This window comes from Ursus maritimus (assembly GCF_017311325.1).
Source record: "Ursus maritimus isolate PB19 chromosome X unlocalized genomic scaffold, ASM1731132v1 scaffold_X1, whole genome shotgun sequence".
NCBI lineage: Eukaryota > Metazoa > Chordata > Mammalia > Carnivora > Ursidae > Ursus > Ursus maritimus.
Window position 1 is genome coordinate 5,847,111 of NW_024423319.1, and position 21,242 is coordinate 5,868,352.

Consider the following 21,242-nt stretch of genomic DNA (forward strand, 5'->3'; position numbering starts at 1 on the left):
GAGTCTCATCTCCTTCTAGGAATTCATCTCATTTTAATCAATTGCTGAGTTATGTAATCCTTCCTTGTGTCTAATCTAATTCTTATATCCTAAAACTTGACTTCATTTTTTCTTTCTCTTTCCTCTCTAGTGATAGAACACAACTGGTGTTTCTTTGTATAATAATCTTTCATGCTTATGGAGTCAGATCTCATTCTTCTCTTGAAGTTAAATGACCCCATTTCCATTTGTCTTGTCACATAGTTTTATTCCACAACAGTGTTTTCATTAGCTCCACAAGAAGCCTGCCAATTGCTCCACGATCCTCCTTTTTCTACTTTTTAAATATTAAGAGCCCGTTCCAAATTGATCAATTACCTTACCTGGTCCCCCAAGGTGCTCACCATATCCCTTCCCTAAAAATCAAGAGACCTAAGTCCTAGTCCTGGTTCTGCCATTGACTAGCTGGCTAATATTGGACAAGCCATTGAACCTCCATGCCTTGATTTCCTCAAATGTTGAATGAAGAAATTTGATTAATAATTGTTCAAGGTTTGTTTCTCCAGCTCGCAGATTCAAGAACACTGTGATTGAATGATAAAGTTCATGTAACTGGCCTTTGTAAGGAGGGCCAATGATGAGAAAATGTGCGGTACAAATGAATGCTAGCATTTGGGGAATTTAAGAAAGGATTAGGTTGGAGGGAGGGCACTGCTATTAGGGACAAGAGAAAACAAGAGGGATGCTGGGAAGAAAATATTTCTCACTTTAAACTGGTGCCCAGCTAAAGGAGTGTGATTATTACTTGTAACTGACATCAGCATTTTAGAGTGTATACCTCAAGATTCTCTCCCATTCTTGAAAAAAAACTTAGTTGTATATGAACAGACTTTGTGCATATTGTAGGTTATTTTATGGAATTGATCATACCTGACTTCCTTCCAGGAAGAATTGCGATAGCTTACAACAAAAACTCATACAATAAAGCTAATAGAATAAAATAGGAGCACCAAAGAAAAAAGTTGGAAACAATTTGCTAATAAGAGAAGGCATAACGTAATGTGCTGCATTAGGACCAGCTGAAAGTCAAAGGAGTGGGGGACAGCCCTAGGCCCACAAGTATAGTCTGTGAAAGAGCAGATGTCCCTCTCTTGCATGCGCTCAGTGGACAATAGAGGCAGATTACCCAAGGCCAGTATGCGGCGCCGGAGGCAGAGATATTAGCTATTAGAGACATTGGAGTGGTCTTCAGTCATTGAGGAGAAGTTCAATTATGCACTCCAAGGCCAGTGGACCAAGATTTCAGCATTATCTCTCCCAAGGTTGTACTGCAAATAAAAAACCAGTCTCTGTTCCATCGACTTTACCTTCATTCTCATTCCAACTCCCTTTTTTCCTCCTTTACTCATTGTTGTCAACATGGCTAAGGAAACATTTTAACCACAAGCCTTGAAATAGTTTTCTGTCTGATAATGAACCAGAAAAACCCAGCTGTAGCACCCCATTCCCATTGCCCTGCCATGGAGTCTGCCCCTCCCAGCCTCCCCCAGTACCCCCTTCATTGAGATTGTACTTCTCCTGAATTTTAAACTGGACCTAAATATACCCGATAAGCTAGTGGATCTATAAGACCCCTTTTTTGTTTGTTTTTATGAAAATGTATTTTTTAAAAAATTCTGTATTACGTAATTCACTGGCTTATCCAGACCACTTTTGGAAGTCCTTGAGAATGACAAGTAGTATCTCTTACAGACCTTGCCCTATTTCTTAAGTAACTGAGGCTATACCGCCTCTGCCCCTGTCAACATGTTACGATCAGTGATACTAACTACGAATCCTTAGTATGACCTTTGTCTCTCAGTTATTTGTTAGTCCCTCAGAATTTCATTGCCAGCAATCAATAAAATGCCATTTTCGTCTCTGAGAATAACTTTAATCACTCCTGTTTAAATAGAAGCTTTTGGGATGGAAGTTGATAGATTTATAAGTAAATAGATAATGTTACCTAGGAAAGGCACCTATTGAACTATGGACATCCCCGGAGTATACTATATATCCAGACCGCAGTTAATATTCAATGGTGAGACTGAAGTACGGGTTCTATTTTAAGCTGTTAAATTTCAACATGAAAGTGCCCTTTATTCAGAATAAATATGGCATTCATGAAAGATGAAATACACAAGGTGCCAAAGAGCTGTGAATCCCTCCCAGTGTGAGGCAGAGTGGGCAATGTTTGATTTTCACCACCTCTTCCCTCCTTCCAGCAAACAGAACTCTACCTCAGCGCTGACTTTAGATTCCCACCCTTTCCTGTAATAATACTGTACAGTCCACTGTTTGTGCTTTATGAGGTACCAGAATTTTAAAATAACCATTTATTTTAAAGAGAGATTTTCAGATATTCCATTACAAGTTCTCCTGAAACCTAATCATTGCTTTCCTTGTATTCCAGTTGGAACTATTGGCTTTGGTACAGGGATGGGGAAAGAAAAGGAAATGTGTTATATTTATTTGAAAACTGTATCCCTTCACGATTTATCTTTTTTTTTTCTTTTTTTACAATGTAAGTCTGAATAGATTAATTATCATATTCCTGGCTAACTTGTAAAATTCAGTCTCAAAAAGGCTCTCGGCTTTCCAAAGTGATTGAGAGACCCAAATGCTAAGAACTGTGCTGTGGGCTGACTGATCTCAAAATCAGTTTAGTGTAAATAGTTAATCATTTAAATAGCCAACACCAAAATTTAAGTAGCTGATTTCTTTTTTTCCTAGCCAAAAAAGAAAAGAAAGCTAGTTCTGTCATTGTTTAAGCATATTTCTTAAATCTTGGACGAAAATATTTAGGAACCTCCAGACTTGGAACTGGTACAGAGGTCACACTGCTTGTATTATCTGTCGAGATTAAATCTAATCATTTAAAAACTCTTTCAGCCCTTTGACTTAACTTGTTTACTCTCTTCCCTCACCTTTTAAATTGTTTTCCCCTTTGTTTCAATATTGTCTTCATAAGCAGAATTGCTTCGTATATCTAAGTGATTCCTTATTTCAAAGGTAATATCAAGTTTGAACTAGATTGTTTGGATGTGTATAAAAGTGTGTGTGTTTTCCCCCCTCAGCTTCGAGCTGGTCCATTTGATGAGTTCCAGATCGCTACTATGCTAAAGGAAATTTTGAAAGGTCTGGACTATCTGCATTCAGAAAAGAAAATTCACCGAGACATAAAAGGTATACAAAAATCTTATATGAACCTGAGAAACATAGCTGCATTCTGAGGAAGCTGAGGGGTTTTGTTTCTTTTTTCCCCAGCTGCCAACGTCTTGCTGTCAGAACAAGGAGATGTTAAACTGGCTGACTTTGGAGTTGCTGGCCAGCTGACAGACACACAAATCAAAAGAAATACCTTTGTGGGAACACCATTCTGGATGGCTCCTGAAGTTATTCAACAGTCAGCTTATGACTCAAAAGTAAAGTGTTACCTGTACAAAACTGTTCTGTTTTTAATAATAGGTTTTATATAGCATGCTATTTTATGTGAAAAAAAACTGCCCTGATTTTCCTTCTTTTAAAAGTATTTCGAAAGCTAGTGTTATGTCAAGTGTTGCTGCTAAATCGTAAGTTCTCAGGATGCTGATAATATTCGGACCCTATTCCCTTCAGTAGCCTTCCCTCCCACTTAGAATAAAATCCAAGGTCCTTACTATCACCTACACAGCTGTCCATGATCTGGCCTCCAGCCTCATCTCCTTTTACTCTCCTCTGTATTCTGTCTCCTTGGACCACAGGGGCCTCACTGCTGTTCCTCAAACATATCAAGGACCCCTCTGGCCTCAGGACGTTTGCACTCACCCTTCCCTCTATCTGGAATAACCTTTCTTCCAATCAGGTCTCTGCTTAAACATTACCTCAGCGTAGGGGTGCTTGGGTGGCACAGTCAGTGAGGCATCCAACTCTGGGTTTCGACTCAGGTCATGATCTTGGGGTTGTGGGATCAGCCTCATGTCGGGCTCGGTGCTCGGCGTGGAGTCTGCTTGAGATTCTCTCCCTCTCTCTCTGTCCCTCCCCCCCCTAAAATAAATAAATAAATAAATAAATAAATAAATAAATAAGAGAGAGAGAGAAAGAGACTTAAGTTGTTTTCATGTCTTGCTATTATAAATAATGCTGCAATAGAGATGGGGTCAGCTCTCTTTTCAAGTGAGTGTTTTTGTTCTCCTTGGAAAAATGTCTATTCTGATTTTCTGCCTATTTTTTATTATTTTATTTTATTTTATTTTTTTATTTTATAATGTTACATTAGTGACCATACAGCACATCATTAGTTTTTGATGTAGTGCTCCATGCTTCATTGTTTGCGCATAACACCCAGTGCACCATGCAATACGTGCCCTCCTTAATACCCATCACCGAGCTAGCCCATCCCCCCCACCCCCCTCCCCTCTAAAACCCTCAGTTTGTTTCCCGGAGTCCATAGTCTCTCATGGTTCGTCTCCCCCTCTGATTTCCGCCCCCTTCAGTTTTCCCTTCCTTCTCCTACCGATCTCCCTGCTATTTCTTATGTTCCATAAATGAGTGAAACCATATAATAGTTGTCTTTCTCTGCTTGACTTATTTCGCTTAGCATTATCTCCTCCAGTCCCATCCATGTTGCTGCAAATGTTGGGTAATCGTTCTTTCTGATGGCTGAGTAATATTCCATCGTATATATGGACCACATCTTCTTTATCCATTCGTCTGTCGAAGGGCATTTCGGCTCCTTCCAGTTTGGCTATTGTGGACAATGCTGCTGTGAACATTGGGGTACATGTGCCCCTTCTTTTCACTACATCTATATCTTTGGGGTAAATACCCAGTAGTGCAATTGCTGGGTCATAAGCCTAAAATAAATAAATAAATCTTAAAAAAAGAAAAACATTACCTCACAGAGTAGTCTTCCCTAGCCATCCTGTGTAAATTTGCAGCCCCCCCATCAGTCATTATTCCCTCATCCTGATTTTATTCTTTTCTTCACAGAACTTAGCACCATCTGACATCATATTATTTATTTACTTACCTGTCTCTTTTGTTGGAGCACAAGCCCCTTGAGAGCAGGAATTTTTGTCTGCTTTATTCACCACCTGAATCCTCAGTGCCTAGAATGTGGTGCCTGGCAAAATGTTAGGGAATTTGATAGTTTTTTTTTAAATAAATGAATTCAATTAATAAAAATTTATTACATTCACATAACATTTCTTGAGGCACTTTATTTTTTTTAAGATTGATTGATTGATTGATTGATTTCCTCTCTACCCCCAATGTGGGCTTGAACTTGTGAGCCCAAGATCAAGAGTCACATGCTCGTCTGAGCCAGGCACCCCTCTTGAGACACTTGAATATCATGTGACCCACAGGCTATTTCATGGCAGTCTGTTGGAATGGAATTTCGAGCTAATACTTTTTCCTCTCTCTTATGTCAGGCTGACATTTGGTCATTGGGAATCACTGCTATTGAGCTAGCCAAAGGAGAGCCACCTAACTCTGATATGCATCCGATGAGAGTTCTGTTCCTTATTCCAAAAAACAATCCTCCAACTCTTGTTGGAGACTTTACTAAGTCCTTTAAGGAGTTTATTGACGCTTGCCTGAACAAAGATCCATCATTTGTGAGTATATATTGCTATTACTACTGTTTGGTTTTGATTATTAAGTCTGTATAAGCGAATGTGGTTTTTCTACAGTGAGGAATACAGTGCATGTGAAAATTGTCTAAGATCCGTCTAGGAACTTGGTTCTTCCTTCTCTCTTGCTAATTCTGTTCAGTTCTTAACAAGATCCTTACTTCCTTTTCTCCTTCCCCTGTATCTTTTTCTCTTTCTCGTGGTCGCTAGCTCCTTCCTTATTCTGTTGATCATTTCTTATTTCAGAGGGCAAGAATGTGAGAAATAAAGTTCCTGCTATAGGAAGTCATTATTAAAGAACATGTGTAACTATCCACAGGGATTTTTATTCAACTGTGTTTTCATTTTTCATGAAAAGTGATGTGTGTGTTTCACTTTTTTAAAATTTAATGTTGAGAAATTCCAGCATATGAAGTTGTATGCTTTTACTGAAGTCTAGTGAACTCCACTCATTTACCTGACAGATTTGATCACAGTTGCTTTACTGTTTCTAAAATAAAGCTGCCTGGTGACTTCTAGAAGCTAGAAGTATACAAGAACTAAGCTTTAATGTAACTGTTTTTAAACTGAGAATGAATATTCTGATATTAATCAAACCCTAGGGGAGAAATAGCCCCCCACAGCACCTGGTGTTTGCATTTAGATGCACCATGAATTAATGTGTGATGAAGAAAGGATTAATGTGGGGATCATATGATGTGTGCAGATGATAGTAAAGCTACAGCCTTGCTAGTTGTCATCCATTTTTTCAACTTACAGTAAATATAAGAAGAGTATTTGAAAGCACTATGTTGAAATGTTTTTAAATTTTTAACTGATTTTCAAAATCCTGCCATGTGTTTCTCTGCTTTTGTGAGGGTCCTGCCTGCCAGTTTGGGGTAGGTAGGCCACCTTTTTGCCCACTGGGCTTGAACAAATTGGTACCAAGGTAGTAAATTTAACTGGGTTGCCTTGAGCCACTTTAAAAAGTAGAATTAGCTGTGTGTTGCCCTACAGCATTTTAGTTGTCCTCATGTTTGTAGACCTACTTTTCAGATGTACCTTTTCTGCTTAATAATTGAAATAATTTTTTACCACCCCTTGCAATCATAAAGAGCCTAGAAGTATTCATGCGTTCTTCATATTTCTCCCTAGCGTCCTACAGCTAAAGAACTTCTGAAACACAAATTCATTGTAAAAAATTCAAAGAAGACTTCTTATCTGACCGAACTGATAGATCGATTTAAGAGATGGAAGGCAGAAGGGCACAGTGATGATGAATCTGATTCCGAGGGCTCTGATTCGTACGTACAAATCATTTAATTTTTATGTAGGCAGCCCATTCTAATGTTGCCTGTCTTTTAACTACTATCCACTATGCTTTCTCTAGCATAAAATATAAACCTCATTTTAAAATTTTACTGTAAAAACCGTGGAAGTCTTTTAAAATCACAGTTTGTGGAGTATAATGAATTTGGAAACGGTTTTTCTTAGAAGTGAATTGCTCTAGTTGTAGATGGTCTCGGTCTAACCCCTAGTGGATACTTGAGTATATTACAAAATTTTGGAACAAGATTCAGTTAAAAGTTAAGTTTGCCCAGAGTGGTAAGGGGCTATGTCTTCTCATACTTTGGGGAAAACCTGAAAAATCCTTCTGGAGAACTGACCTCCAGGTCTTTCCTACCCCTTGGCCACGTACTAAACTGGGATCAGACTGATAGATTTAAATATTCATCTATGTATGATTTCCACCCCCCTAAAAAAGTTCCACTGTTTTTCTAACTGCAGCATTCGCCTTTACATCTTAGATTCTAAGTCCATAACTTAATGTAGACCAAGGAAGTCTGTAGGTTACACCAGAATTTACTCTTCCACTGGCCGAATTGGCACAAAGGCAACACGAAATTTCTTTCACTAATACTCTCAGAGTCCTGCATTTATGAGAAATTGCCCCACTTTTGAAAAGAATCAAAAATACCAGGATGATTTTTGTGCCCTGTTGTAATGGTTTGTTGGCCATGGCTGCCCGTGAAAGTAGCCCGTGGAACTTTAAAAAAAAGAATCAAAAGCCACACTTGAGGAGATCCTGATGCGGTCAGTGGGGAGGGTAGGGGCAGGCCTTTATTTATGTGGTAAGAGGTCTCCACATGCGATTCTGATGCACACTTAGGAGTTGAGGACCACTGCTCTTCTTCTTCAGTAGATTGTAGTATCCACCTGAAACTGAGATCGAATGCTTTTTTATACTATGATTTTTTATATATTGGAATAACTCTTCAGAGTCTGGCTGCATTGATTTGGTATTTTCACCAAGCTTAATTACTTAGGAATGTATTTTGAACCATCTCTTTAGGGAACCCACCAGCAGAGAAAATAATACTCATCCTGAATGGAGCTTTACCACCGTGCGAAAGAAGCCTGATCCAAAGAAACTACAGAATGGGGCAGTATGTGCATGGCGATGATCACTTCCTCTCAATAGACTCTTCAGACTAATGTAGTGAGATTATGATGGCCAAAAATTATTAGAATTTAATACCCCTAAATGCCCACCTACCTCACTGTATCCACAGTATGCTTCATTAGTCATTAATTTTGAGCCAATTAAGTAAAGGTCTATGGAGGTCGTTTAAGTGGCCATCGGCATGTTTTTAAATGCAAGTTACCTAGACATGCATAAACCCAGTGTAATTGTGGATATCTATCTGTTGTAATCCTAGAGGTTAGAGACCTTCTGGATAATGGATGGGTGGGAAGGAAGCATGGAGACGTGCCTTATATTGGCTCTTTTGGGAGGGAGGTTTCAAATTAGTGCTCGCTTGTTACAGAATAAGAAAACCATGACTTACTGTGTTAATTTCATGTGCATAATCTGTATTATTTGTTCCAAGGAGCAAGATCTTGTGCAAACCCTGAGCTGTTTGTCTATGATAATCACACCTGCGTTTGCTGAAGTAAGTATGGATTCATTAGCTTTCAATATCTATGTTAAGAAGTCTAGTAATTTTAAATGTTATTGCTATTGATCTTTCTCAGCTTAAACAGCAGGATGAGAATAACGCTAGCAGGAATCAGGCAATTGAAGAACTTGAGAAAAGTATTGCTGTGGCCGAAGCCGCCTGTCCTGGCATCACGGATAAAATGGTGAAGAAATTAATTGAAAAATTTCAAAAGTAAGCTTGAAATGTCATGTAAGAAATTATTTTGACATTTTCTGTGGGATGTTTATGATACAATGTGATCACCTTGATTCAGTCATTTCAACTATTCACTTCTTAATAGTTGTATGTTTAAAACTGTTTTGTTTGTTGCCCATCTTTAAACACGAGCTTTTGGAATTGTTATCTTCGAGCATTACAAAGTACTTTTCCCGCTGCAAGAAATGGCCTGTTTTGTTTATTTCTCCTTTGCCTGCTAGTAGGGGTATAGACGAAAGGTCTCGGAGTTTATTTTTATTTGGGCCCTTGTAAATACCATTTAGGAATGCTTTCATTCTTGCCACTACCCTCATCACACCACTGTTCACATAGTTTCCATTGCTAAAGTTCTTACATTTAGCCCCTGTAAGAAAAGTTAAGGGAGGGATTTTAGGTAGGTCCTTATGATTGACTTCAGTTTCCACACTGTCTCAAATTGTTGGTTTAACTTTGTTAAGTCATACAGTTAATGTTTAAGTTCTCTTTTGAAACCAGACTTTTGTATGCGTGCACAAGCATACACACAACTCCTTAGCTCCAGCAGAATAAAGCAATACTAATTCTAGTCTCAATCCCATTATATCGCTTCTCGGTGCATCTTTCTACTTGTTTGTATTTGTGATGGCACTGGGATCAAGTTGGAGCAAACTACATACTCTTCTATCTGATGAAGCCTATTTGTCCTCATACACTAAAGCTCCTCTTCAAAATCCCTTAGATTTTCATGGACAACTTCCCGCTCTTTTCCAATTTGCAAACAAATCAATTGGAGGTTGTCAAATCAGATATGGAAGGGATTTTGTTTTTAAGTGGGCCCCACACGGAGCCTGAACTCACCACCCTGAGATCAAGACCTGAGCTGAGATCAAGAGTCAGACGCTTAACCGACTGAGCCACCCAGGCGCCCCTACAGAAGAGATTTTTGAACTTCTTTATATTTTAACGTCTACCTGATGAGATTCAGTAAAAGAGTTTAGTTTGCTGAATCAGTACCTTTACTGCAGAGTTCATACAGATGAGGAATATAAATATGTGTAGTTGTATATCGGTTTAAGTTTTTCTTCATTTTATAGGTGTTCAGCAGATGAATCTCCCTAAGCAACTCCTTATTATTGGCTTCTGTTTCATACGGACCCAGAGAAACCCACCAAAGCTACTTCAAGCTTAACGATGCTTAACTCATGAGCTCCATGTGCCTTTTGGATCTTTGCAACATTGAAGATTTGGAAGAAGCTCTTCAACTATTTTGTGATGGTGTTTATCATTTTATATTTTAAAGAGATTATTTTGTAAGGAATATCTTTTAATACTATAGTTTCACCTGTATTCTACTAAATGTTGAGATACAGTTTTGCTTTTAGGTATCATTATTACTTAAGTTACTGGGATGAATACCTCTCATGTTTTGATCTTTAGTTAAATGTACACTCATGAAACATACAGGTCTTTCAAAGTCATCCTAAGTACTCAACGTACTCAAAACACTTTAAAAAAAAAAACACGAGCATATTCTAAAAATGACTATTGGTGGGGAGGTGAAAACAAGTCATATCTTCTTAAAAGGGAAGTTTTTAATAAGCTCTTGGAAACGAAACCTGAAAAGTATTGACTCCCTCTACCGAGTTGGGATGATTTTCCGGGTAGCTCAATGACGATCTCATTTGAGAGCCCTGTGTTTGAAGCATTTATAGGCAACATGTAGCAACAGAGGTACCTCTTGGTGTGCAGTATTGACCTTCTCTTGCAGAAGAGGCAGTTAACCCTTATTTAACGTGGTTGGAAATTTAAAGCAATACTAACTAGCCAAGTATGGATTTTTGGTGATACTGGAGGAATTAGTCAGGCTTTGTTTTTAAAATCTTCAACTCATAGCGCATATTATATGCTTGGATTTGGGGAGCTTAAGTAAAAGCTGATAATCATGTGATTAAGTACCTGATCAACAGGTATGAATATAACTTACACCAGCATATTTTCGTCATGGTAGTGAGATGTCCTATAAACTATTTATACATTTTTGTTCTTCATAATTATCCAGTACATAAACATCATATGTTCATTTTTGAAAGGGTATTTAAGTAAGCATTTTCTAGTTCCTATGAAAATAACCATAGTACAGGATGATCTGTGTCCGTACAAAAGTTAAGTTAGACTGTACAGTTAATTTTCAGTTATATTTATGGTACTGTTACATGGGTAATACCTTTTTTCTTTTAAGCCCAGTATATATATTATGCCTGCCTAAGTTCTGAACTGAGGCTATATTTCAGTAGTTGTAGAATTATTGATATTAATTAGTTTTGGTAGTTAACGTTTTATTGTTTGGATCTGCACAGTTTGGTTTTTGCACAGAAGTCATTTCTAAAAATCGGAATAATTGCCAAATATTAGAAGAAAGGTGTTATTCAAGTAAAGAATACAGTTTTTAGTCAAAGTGGCCATTACCTCTTCTCTTTCTGTAATAATACAGACACTTGAATAAGTTGTGGTCATGTCATATGCCAAGAAAGTTCTTTTCATTGGTGCCTATACTGTAACAATTACTTTTAACGCATTGTATTTTGAAGTAATGGTTCAGTTGAAATTTTCTCCTGCTATGTGACTGAAACGCAATTACAGTTTATAATCTGTAGAGGTCTAGAACTAATTTTGCAACTCATATCATGGTTTGAATGAGTATTTTTGTAAAAGCAAAAGCAACGAATTTATAAATGGGTTATTTGGAACTTTACAACACAGCTGTATCATTGGTAGGAATTATATTGCTTATTCATTAGAGTTATTAGTCCTGTAAACTGTTTCTAGCATACTCCAGTGTTGTGGGGGGTTTAAAAATAAATATTTAAATTTCATGGTCCTCAGCATTTGTTTTCTTGAGGTGGGGGTATGGGGCGGAATTTTAATTGTTTCAGATTTTGTCTCCTCTGCCCTTTAATTTGTTGTTGGAACTTTAACACCAACGTCTCCATTGGAAACTAGAAGGTATTCTTCAGATTTAAGCATTGATTATAGCTACAGTGCATATCTGTGCCCGTCCCAACAAAATTACTGATAGAGTCCTCTTTCATTCAGAAATGCCGTAGGTTAGACAGTATGTTGTGTGGTCATCCTAACTATAGTTTTATTAGGAAATCATATACAGATTTGAACCCTGTAGTTCTCTGGGGAAAATAAATTTCACAAAGACTTCCAGAAATCGAGATGAGAAAGAGCATATAAGCCTAAAGGATTTTGAGATTTTCCTAGAGAAAAGGTCAAGGATGAACTTAGTATAGCTCTGAGGATCTATAGGATTAACATATAGGTCACTGGGCTTCAATATATTCTTATTATTAAATTGCTTTTTTACATTCATGTTACTGGGTAGGATTCTAGGAGCAGGGAAGAATGTGCTAGAATGTGGGAAAGGGCTATAGAAAGGTATATTAAAAGGAATTTTTCTGATGTAAGGACTAGGAAAATAAGAACGATGCAAGCTATATATACATTTATACATTTTATATATGTATGTATAGCTTGCTTATGGGGTGCCTGGGTGGCTCAGTCAGTTAAGTGTCTGCCTTTGGCTCAAGTCATGATCCCAGAGTCCTGGGATCAAGCCCCCTGTCATTGGGCTCCCTGCTCAATGGGGAATCTGCTTCTCCCTCTCCCTCTGCCCTTCCCCCTCTGCTCCTGCTCTCTCACTCATTCTCTCTCTCAAATAAATAAAATCTTTAAAAAAATAGCTTGCTTATATAATTGCATCATTTCTTTGAAGTCAGTAGCTACCATTATCTTGTAAATATGTTGTACTTAACATTAAAATCAATAAACAAAGTGCTGAAATGGAATACAGTACCTTCCAGGGGGAATAGTGGGGAAATTCTGAATGGGTCAAGAGTAGAATCTTGGTTCATGAACACAGTCTGGTTTTAGCACTATCCTTTTTCTCATCAGCCACCCCAATTCTACCACTTCTCCCTCCCTGACTCTACATTTTCACCAGCCTCCTTCCTTTTTCTTGTTCTCTGTCGCTTCCCTTAGTAATAGACCAGAACCAATCATTTCTGAAACTGACTAAAACAAAATGAAGATCATACTTGCAACTTATTTTTTTTTAATAAATGGATTTCCATCACTCTTTATTAAAATACCATCCATCTCATTTCCTTACCTACATACATGCAATAAGAGATGGCAAAAAATAAAGTCTTGCAGGAGAAAGTAGATAAACCAACATGTTAACTTTTATCTGTCATGACATATAATAGTAGAGTAGAGAAGTTAGAGGTCAAACGTCATAATATCTTCATCGGGCATATACTGGCTTTAGAAATAGATTAATTCATGAATTTCCAGGGTGTAGAATTCTTCCAAATCCTAGATGCGTTATAAGCTTGTATTCTGATGAGAGGATCTATGCCACCATCTTGTTCCTGAGGTACAGGAGGGCCATGCTCCCCCTAATATATGTTATAAAAATTGAAGTCTTTAACACATAACGGGACCATTTTTACTAGAACCTTTAGTCATAGTATGGTTTAGGAACAAAATGACCAACACAGTCACAATCTACTAAATCACTAAAGGACATCAGGGGCCAATGATATGCCAGCCCATACTGTCACCATTATTCAGTGTTGAAGAGCCTGAACTTTATCGATAATGTCTCTGTGGGGAAATGTAAAGCAGAGATGACAAATAGCCACCTCGCCCCACCATGGCTCTGGTGAGGAGAGGGTATATTCCAGAGTCCCTTCAGAGGAAACTGAAGAGGGGAGCTTGAGGAACGAGGCAGCCGCTGGATCTTTCATAAGCTAGGTGCCCAAATGTAGGCAATCCCCTTAATAGCAATGAATGGTAACTAAGAAAATGGTTTGTGCAGAAGATTCCTTATTTTTTACCTAAGTTGGCAACATGGACCTGGCCCAGAAATGTTCAGTGAGTTCACACTTTTAAGCTAAAAAGTAATTACATGGTTTTAGCAAAGTCCTGTCTTCAGCAGTTGGCGTATTGAAAGAAACATCTTCATCCTCTTCATCAAGCTGCAGACTACCAGAAGATAAGCGGATTCTGGCCATGGGTGACCTTATTCCTTTGCCATACAAAGAGTAGTAGTCTGGTTTAAGAATTTCTGATTCCGAATCACTGGATTCACTAGCTACGTACCTTTCTGCTGCTCCCTGATCCATCAAAACTGTTGGAAACTCCTGCTCTGCAAACATATATGTAAAAAGGTCAGCTTTACGACTCAGAGTAGGACAAGGCCCTAAAGGTCTAAATTCGGACCCAAAAGGAAAACGGATCGTTTTCATGTCTGATTGGCTCTGGGATCGTTTCGGGGTGTGCTCTTGAATGCTATATGCAAACGCATCTTCTAAATTTGGGTCTTCCGCTTCCAGATCTATGTTGATGTTGCTCCTACCACTAGTCCTGGCCATAGCTTCTTGGAGTTCTTGACACTCTTGCTGAAAGCTCTTCATTCTGACATTCCTTGGGCTTCTTTTGGCTGGCTTCATTGCAGTGGGCTCTAGACAGCTGTCTGGCCTTTCCCTTTCCTCTGCCATGACTGGAGACCGTTTGGGCACCTGGGGTGGTCTGTCCACATAAAAAAAGACTTGGGGAGGCATAATATCGACCTGCTGACCAGTACAAGGAATATAGGGCACATCTGTGTAAGTTAGCTGCCTTGCTGGACTCACTTTGCTTGCAAGGCCAGAAGATGTACTCCTGTGATTGTCAGCAAACTTACAGCTCGGTTGGAAGGAGCTCAGAGGACCCCTTTCCTCAAAGTAGTCTCTGGGATCCGGGTCAGTACTAAAGACAGGGTCTGTATAAATAAAAGGGAAAGAGGAACTGCTTTGGGACTGATGTAACAGTGTGGGATCTGCCTCTGGTTTGGAACGCTCCAGCTCAGCTGCAAACGTCACCTCCACTGCTGAGTTTCTCCTCCTACTGTCTAGCACCGGCTCTGATGCGTGCACTCCATTCACATTTCGGTAATACCCACCGCCGTACGCCAGTCTCAAATCTTCCACCTTGAGAGAGAGGATATGTTGGTGAAAGAAGAGAAAAGCCATTTGGTTGGGGTGGGGGTAGGGACCTAAACTCGCCTTGAATTTCACAAAGGTATTTTTCACAAGGTCATTTCGATCCATGTTCTATTCCAAGGTTGATGAATGTATACAGAAAGGGAAATACCTTGTACCATGTCCCAATCCATGTGCTAAAAAGTATACACGACAGTCTTTCTCACTGCCATTCCACTCCCTGCCTCTGAGTTCCCCATGCACTTCAGCTGACGTGGTACTTCAGGCAGGATGGTTTAGTGGCTCATTTATAAATGAGCCAGGGGTTCTGCCTTCTGGCCCTGGCTCTGCTGTGTGATCTTAAGGCAGGTCTCCTCACCTCCCCGCTCCGGCCTCCTCCCTATTCTCTGTAAAATGGTGGGAAGGAGCGTATGAATGGCACGAGAGGGTCATATGTTAGATGGCACCTTCCATCATTATACCTCCGTGAAGCCTTTGAGATAAAAACTGCCTATGATTTGAATGAAGACGTGAGAGTTTGTGAGACCTATAATTATTTTTTTTAGGGAAAGCAAAAGAAAAATAATTAACGTGGTTAATGCTTATAAAACTCAAATGAAGCCATTATCTCTCACGGTTCCAGGAGAACAGCACTTTGTTCTTAAATTAAGTGACAAAATTACACAGCAAGAGTACTTTAAAACGTTAACCCAAGACCTTAGAGTTTCCTCTAAGCCTTAAAATTTTTCATTAGGTAAAAAAAAAAAAAAAGAAGAGCTTTTAGTTTTAAAAATTCAAAGCCATAGAAATGCATTTGGAGCCTCATTTTGCATGATGTTAGCAATACAAGTTGCAATTTAGAGATGTGCCGGATCCTTTCAGTCCATAAGGTACACACGAGTGGTAATTTATTAAATGGTCTTCTATTGGCTGGAAAGACTGAGCTGACAGACCTCCTGGGGAGGCTAGCCTACTCAGAGTCGCCTTTTTACACACTGGGAGATGCTGGCAGAATCAATGCTTAAAAGCATTTGACATGCAGATGCAGTCCACTTATCTAAGAAGAAGGGATTTTCAGGAATCTTACTTGTTTTGACACATCAGAGAGGAGGTCCGGTGAGGACCTGCATTGTCGCTCATGGTACTGAGATGGGTAATGTTTCCTGCAATCCGCAAACAGAGAAGGAATTGAAATGGCCTGCAGGCACATACAGAATACACAGAAATCTCTACATTCAGCTTGAAACCAACATGAGTGAGAGAGAGAGAGAGAGAGAGAGAGAGAGAGAGAGAACTGTGTACCTCTCAAATGGCAAGCTCCTCAACCTCCCTTTCTTTCCATATTCCAAAAGCTGCCGTTGGGTTCTTCCGCTGTGATAAAGAATGATACAAACATTTTATTAACACCACTCATAAGCCAGTAGGCTACTAAAACTCCAAAGCTACATTTACTGTTGAAGTCAAGAGTCCCAATGAATGGCATCCGCCATGAATCTTTGACCATCACAGTAATGATACTACCCGCTTTTCCAACTATCAGGACTAGAGCAACCTCCACTACTCAGAACCCAGAAGATTTTTAAAAGCTTCGGAACAGGACTATATCACAGTTAAAAATTCTGGCCTTGAAAAAGAACTTTCCTATAAAGTTTTTTCCTATAAAGGCCTTTTCCCCACCTGCAAATTTACACACAATTTCTTTTTTTTTTAAGATTTTATTTATTTATTTGACAGAGATAGAGACAGCCAGCGAGAGAGGGAACACAAGCAGGGGGAGTGGGAGAGGAAGAAGCAGCCTCCCAGTGGAGGAGCCCGATGCGGGGCTCGATCCCATAACGCCAGGATCACGCCCTGAGCCGAAGGCAGACGCTTAACCGCTGTGCCACCCAGGCGCCCCTACACACAATTTCTAATAAGGCTATTTATCTGGTTTCCCAATTCCTGACAGAAGAAAAACAACTAACTAAACAGTAGAAGGGGTTTGATCCAGCCAGACAGACACCAGCAAAGAAAGCCAGCTGACGGCTGGGAGAAACACAAGAGCCAAAAAAGAAATCAGGAAAAATAATAAAACCCAAAAAGTCTGAGCCATTTATCACTGAGGTGCAGGGACTGACGTGCCTCCCCCTCCCTCACCCAGGCCATGCCTCGCCCTCCCCCCAGGCCATCACTGTACCACAGCTGCCTGCAGAGGGTAAGTGATGTTTATAATAGCTCCAGTCATCAAGAAAAGGGCAAAATATGCTCAGTATCATCTGTTTAAGAAGGCGGGGATTTGTAAAATACATTTTGGAAAAAGTCCATCAAAAATATATATGTTTTTACAATCTCAGTGCTTACTGAGGCGGGCTTCCACTATTTGAAAATCCCCTATGGGAAACATTTAGAAGGTGTTTTTTGTTTTTGTTTTTGTTTTTTAAATCTTAGCTAAGAGTTTTGAAGCCTTCTTCCAAGAAATTCCTAGGCTGGTGTGTTCGCGTAAAAACGAGATCTTATTTTGACCTTGCTTCCATTCCTCTAAAGTGTCACCTGCCGGGAGGAGCCTCTACTGCCGTATTGCTCAGCGTTCTGCCTCCCTTAGCTCCTCCAAGGCTGTCTCCCCAACTATCTCTCACGCAACCACCACCAAAGCTGAGCTTTCCTTTCCATGGCTTGCATATAAGTTGTGATGTAAGGAAAACAATAGGTTCATGAAATATATCTTCTCAAACAGCATAAGTGACCCCCCCATCCTTGCTGATATTCTGATCTGGCCCCTTAACTAGGGTGCTTCCCTCCTCCGCATCTCCCTGTTAGGAAATATTGACCTCATGTGTCATACAGAGAAGGAGCAGTAAAGGGGATCACCCTTTAAGTGACTGAGATGGATTCTTCATTGCTTCTAGAATTCAACGCCTTCCACTGCCTGCCATGTTACTGAAAAGAAGTTGTGTGTACAGTTTGCCTACGTGCAATATTTCATTACCTATAGCGGAAACTGGAACCCTTGCTGCACAGTAGGGTTTTGGGCTTGGATTTGGGCTCTTCAGAAAGTCTGAAGAAAGCATGGTACTCCACACAGGTCTTCCAGAAAGCCTTGCAGGCATCTCGGCTGGCCATGGTGAACTCCAAGGTGTCCTTGCACAACACCTGTGTAAACCAATTTCCATCAAACCAAACATCGTTCAAGACTATCAAAGAACTTCGAATTTCAATGCTTTCCAAACTATTGGTCCAGGGGCCCATGCAGCTTCTGATTTTCCACTTGGCTCCCTATGGACTTCACACCTACTAAAACCAAATGATTGGCAACCTTCCGAGGAATAGACAGGGCCACTGCTCAAAAACAGAGCCTTCTCTGAGAAACCAATCTCGCTCTGCAGCCCCCACACCTCAAACGCTTTTTTACCTCCTCTTCTCTGCCAGGAACATTTTTATGAAGTTGTAAATTAGGTTAAAATGAACATCAAAGGACATCCTTTCAAGGTGACAAGAAGTTATAAATGACCAACAGGAGACGGGGGGGGGGTGTGTGGGAGGCGATTTCCTTACAGATGGTAGGCTTTATAGGATGATTACATGTATGGGAGTCTTTCTAACATACCAGCTAGAAACACTTTGTCCTCCCTCTGCTGCCTTGTTCTACGATGCTCTGTATTGCTCATTTGGAATACCCTAATCTGCTCTAGGGGAGCTTACTTAACCTTCCAGACCTAAAGTTCAAGTTTTCCCCATCCCCCACCCATTCTATGACTGCCATTCGCGCATGCGTGCATGCAGCCCTGTTTTCTGCTGAGCCACTCTTCCCTCCTTCCTTTCCAGGTTCCTGCATGCAGCCCTGGGATGCTCCCCGAGCGTCACACTGGAGACAGTCTCCTGAACTGCTCAAACGAACACTTTTGTGTAAGGCTAAGATCCAGAGAATGAAGCCCACACTACTGCATCTTCTGTAGGTTAAAAAATGAGTAGATGCACATGTTTCACTTCCTTTAGAGTCACAAAAGAGCGTCCTTTCTAGGACCTTTGTCTTACTCTGTACAATGCAGCCTTGACCAATAAGAGCTGCTTTTGCCTAATCTATGCCCACCCCCGACCCCCCCAACCTGCTTTGCAAATAGTAGGTGTTCAATTATTTGGCATGTACTCAGTGTTCAGTTATTTTTGCTTAAGGAAAAGAGATGAAAATATAAAATGGGGCAGATAACAGCAAATAAACATATCCATAGTCCTAGATCTCGTCACTTCCATTTGACTTATCAAATCCCTGAAAAAAAAATGTTTTTTAAGGAGACTTGTCTTTCATTCCAGCCACCCCGTTTTCCTACTAGTTAATTCATTCTGAACTGCCAATAGGATTTCTTGGTGTTTTGCCTCGAGCAAAAATATGACTAACGCTCTGGTTTATTTATGTAGAGGCAAAAGAGGGAGTACATCACCCATAGCTTTCACCACTCACATTCAGACCATTTGCTGAAACAACCAAGAAATCCCAAGTGAACAGAAAGCAAAAGAATTTATTAGAAAGCTACTTACCAAGATGTTGGCATGAAGTTTGATGAGAAAATGCTTTCTCTTAAAACTCAACTTGCGGATTTTTGCCCAGTTGAAAGTATTGATCTTTGTATTTCCCTGTAATGACACGCATGGCAGATTTCAAGGTGAATGTCAGCACAAGCTGGTTTGGAAGACAATGAGAACCTGTTAGAAAATGTGCTTCATGCATGGGACCATCCTACCTCTTGCACAGACTGGTCCTGCCGTACTAGGTAGAAGCTGCGGCCAAAGAAGGTATTCCAGGGGGACATAAGACTGCTCCAAAATGCAAGCAAGAAGGGGTATGCCTGGGAGAGGTTTCCAGCCAGGATAGAGAGGTCACGGGAGGAAGGGATGACTACTGTAGCTTCTCTAATTGCACCCCCTTCCAATGTTTCCCGATTCAACTGCCACCCCATTTACTCAAACACCCTCCAGAACTCCTCACTGCATGCACCATCAAGTCTAAACACGTTTGGCTGGGGTGTCCTGCCTCAGCTTGTATTGAACACTCAGCCTTCTTTCCCACTGATTCTAGAAAACACCCTTCTGTCCAACCCTATACCTTCCCTCATTCTCCTTACCCAGAATTGCCTTCCCCACAGTCAAGCTGTCTTGCCAGTCTGGTAGCATCCCCTCTAAAATATTCTGTATAACTATCCATTTCTAACTCCTCTGAACTCCTTGGGCTCTTCTGGACTGCCCAAACCATTTAGCTCTTTTGGGTGGTTGGCTGGTTGGTTGGTCGGTCGGTTGCTTGATATTTGTTTGTTCACATGGTCCAAAAATCAAAGGTATACAAAAAATATATACATCGAGAGGTCTCGCTCCCAACACCATCACTCCTATCTCTGTCCCTCTGTACCCATCTACCCATTCTCTATGGGTACCCACATTTATTAGTTTGTTATGTATACTTGTCACGCAACTTCAGGTAGATAGGATATATTAGCTTTTGATTACTTACTGACTGATATTGATCACTATGCTAACAATATCAGTAACTCAAACTTTATATTTTTCTAATAAACCATGTATGTCATTTTACCAGAAATTGATTTAAAAATTACTGAAGTACATTCATCACACAAACTAAATTTTGTCATGGAGGTCTACTTTGAAGTTGTATTATATTCGTATTATTTTTTTCAATAATAAAATCTTTTTAACTTAAAAAAAATTTAAATATTTATTTATTTATTTGAGAGAGCACACAAGTGTGAGAAGGGGAGGGGCAGAAGAAGGAGAGAATCTCCAGACTCTCTACCGAGCACCAAGCTGGAGGCACAGCTCAATTCCAAGGACCTGAGATCATGACCTGAGCCAAAACCAGGAGTCTGTCACTTAAGTGACTGAGCCACTCGAGTGCCCCTAAAAATTTATTTTAATTAATAACATTTTTTTAGTAATCTCTTCATCCAACCTGGGGCTCAAATTCATGACCCTGAGATCAAAAGTTGTAAGCTCTTCCAGCTGAGCCAGCCAGGCACCCCCTTAGCTTAAATGTTAAACCCCTTTCACACATGTTACCTTAGCACCCCATATTTCTTAGAGCACAAATACATGGCATTTGTTTAAAATTACTTGTTTCATTGTCTGTCTTCCCCCTATTAGAATGCAAGGTCTGTGGGGCACCCGGGTGGCTCAGCCAGTTGAGCGTCAGACTCTTGATTTCGGCTCAGGTCATGATCTCAGGGTGCTGAGATGGAGCCCTGCATCAGGCTCTGCACTCAGCAGGGAGTCTGCTTGAGGATTCTCTCTTCCTCTCCCTCTGCCTCTGCCTCTCCCCCTGCCTGTGTTCTCTCTCTCTCAAATAAATAAATAAATCTTTTTTTAAAAAAGGAAAGACTTTGTAGAATACAAGGTCCGTGAAGTCAGGATCCCTCCTGCCTCCCTGTGCAGCTCTAGCGTCT

At 40.1% G+C, this 21,242-nt stretch overlaps 2 protein-coding genes across 2 annotated transcripts in view; one reads left to right on the top strand and one right to left on the bottom strand.

The window, feature by feature from the left end:
- STK26 (serine/threonine kinase 26) overlaps window positions 1–11,661 on the top strand; it is a 50,765-nt gene extending 39,104 nt beyond the window's left edge. The window contains exons 5-12 of the mRNA XM_040627401.1: window positions 3,096–3,204; window positions 3,286–3,443; window positions 5,433–5,618; window positions 6,768–6,916; window positions 7,966–8,059; window positions 8,504–8,566; window positions 8,649–8,785; window positions 9,883–11,661. Coding sequence (XP_040483335.1) covers window positions 3,096–3,204; window positions 3,286–3,443; window positions 5,433–5,618; window positions 6,768–6,916; window positions 7,966–8,059; window positions 8,504–8,566; window positions 8,649–8,785; window positions 9,883–9,907 — 921 coding nt within the window. The 3' untranslated portion in view covers window positions 9,908–11,661. The remainder of the gene's footprint in view (window positions 1–3,095; window positions 3,205–3,285; window positions 3,444–5,432; window positions 5,619–6,767; window positions 6,917–7,965; window positions 8,060–8,503; window positions 8,567–8,648; window positions 8,786–9,882) is intronic.
- Window positions 11,662–12,946: 1,285 nt separating this feature from the next.
- FRMD7 (FERM domain containing 7) overlaps window positions 12,947–21,242 on the bottom strand; it is a 9,748-nt gene continuing 1,452 nt past the window's right edge. Inside the window, exons 3-7 of the mRNA XM_040627424.1 lie at window positions 19,330–19,425; window positions 17,783–17,946; window positions 16,120–16,188; window positions 15,905–15,980; window positions 12,947–14,826 (exon numbers count right to left, since the gene is read on the bottom strand). Coding sequence (XP_040483358.1) covers window positions 13,744–14,826; window positions 15,905–15,980; window positions 16,120–16,188; window positions 17,783–17,946; window positions 19,330–19,425 — 1,488 coding nt within the window. The 3' untranslated portion in view covers window positions 12,947–13,743. The remainder of the gene's footprint in view (window positions 14,827–15,904; window positions 15,981–16,119; window positions 16,189–17,782; window positions 17,947–19,329; window positions 19,426–21,242) is intronic.